This window comes from Penaeus monodon, chromosome 22, assembly GCF_015228065.2.
Source record: "Penaeus monodon isolate SGIC_2016 chromosome 22, NSTDA_Pmon_1, whole genome shotgun sequence".
In the NCBI taxonomy this organism is placed as follows: domain Eukaryota; kingdom Metazoa; phylum Arthropoda; class Malacostraca; order Decapoda; family Penaeidae; genus Penaeus; species Penaeus monodon.
In genome coordinates, this window is record NC_051407.1 from 21,942,165 (window position 1) to 21,943,639 (window position 1,475).

The 1,475-nt window shown below is 34.8% G+C and overlaps 2 protein-coding genes across 2 annotated transcripts in view; one reads left to right on the top strand and one right to left on the bottom strand.

Moving 5' to 3' along the window:
- Positions 1-1,042, bottom strand: part of LOC119586993 (serine/threonine-protein kinase RIO3-like) — a gene marked incomplete in the record, with an annotated part of 9,633 nt that extends 8,591 nt beyond the window's left edge. The window contains 1 exon segment of the mRNA XM_037935734.1: positions 895-1,042.
- The window catches only part of LOC119587357 (intraflagellar transport protein 46 homolog), a gene marked incomplete at its 3' end in the record, with an annotated part of 36,509 nt that continues 35,856 nt past the window's right edge, over positions 823-1,475 (top strand). The window contains 2 exon segments of the mRNA XM_037936103.1: positions 823-900; positions 1,261-1,313. Of these exon segments, the coding sequence (XP_037792031.1) occupies positions 823-900; positions 1,261-1,313 (131 nt within the window).

The following is a 1,475-nucleotide window of genomic DNA, read 5'->3' on the forward strand; positions in this document are numbered from 1 at the left end:
TTGAATATCCATGTAGATGATGCACAAGAAAAAAATAACACATATCTCTTCTTTAGAGTTATACAGAAATTTTTAAAAACTCTTTGTTTCAGACTTAAAAATACTCTACGTGGCCTCTCCTAAAAAAATATTTCAAATCTTTGAAGTTAAACTTCACATACTTTTCATGTTAATCCCTTTACAAGTATTTGAGTTAATCAACACTACTACCAAAACAAAAAAGTTCAACCCAATCATACAGGGTGGCACTTTTTCTACCTATGACACATAGTTTAATTGTCCATGGTATACTTATGGGACCATCGCTGGTCCCTGACTACTTAGGACCACTGAGCTTCCTGCATTAATTTATCACAATTCCACTCCCATGGGCAAGGTCAGGGGAGCGGAAAATCAAATAACTATCAGCAGCAGACCTACTCTTGACGTTTCCGTATGTTCCACTTCACTAATTTCTTGTTCTATTTAAATACTAATCAGTTCTACATATAGTCATATAACTATCAATACTACAAGCTGACAAAAAACTAAGCGTAAATAATATAGGGCCAGTACAGTTGTCTGTATCGTAAAAAAAAAGTGCGTGTTCAGCTTTCCTTGTGTTGCAGACATTATCAGCTGTTATAAATTAGATCTTCAAATACACTATATTCCCTTGAAATCAAAGCTTATTTCATCTCTGCGTGTAAAGATTAGTAAATAATATTCACAGGAGCTCGACTGCAAGTAGGAAACATCGTATACATTTTCAGCCATCAGCCATGATCTGTGACGACTTAAAAATAGGTGAGGTTGACACTTATTTCACTATTTCTCTACAGCATGTTCCCGTCAGGTAACTTTAACCACACAGCCACTTCCAGCAGTCACTTAAACACATGTAATAATACTCACAATCAGGTATTGTAGTTCAGCAGAAGTGTAACAAGCGGACTTATATATGTGGATATTGTGAAGGCGATCTGTTTTCTTCTCTTTATGCTGGTTCCCGACGGGTTAGGTTTCGACTTCGATTGCGATTTAGTACCTCTTCAATATCCTATTCACACGAGATTTATAGATTTTACAATATTTCTTATATGCTACTTAGATCTTCCAAAATATCTTTCTACATTTTGATGTCTGATATTGGTTTTATGACTTTTTTTATAATAAAGTAATCAAGGCTTTCGAACAAACCTTATTACGTCACGTTAGTAAACCTTGTACATTGCACAATGGCTCTTCATATTTGTAAACTGGCATTTTCTTTTCTCATAGATGAGCTTGTTAGAAAATGACAATTATATTATAAAGCAGGGTAAAGTTTGCAGGTGAAGATCCTTTAATTTACAAGTATATAAATTCGATATATCTTCGTTGCCATGGCGACGGATGTTTGTTTATACTACCGAGAGTAACTAGTTCACATCCGGGAAGAGAATGCATTTTCTATTTTTTCCGTCTTCCTTTCTGCCCAGTTTGATATCATAAAC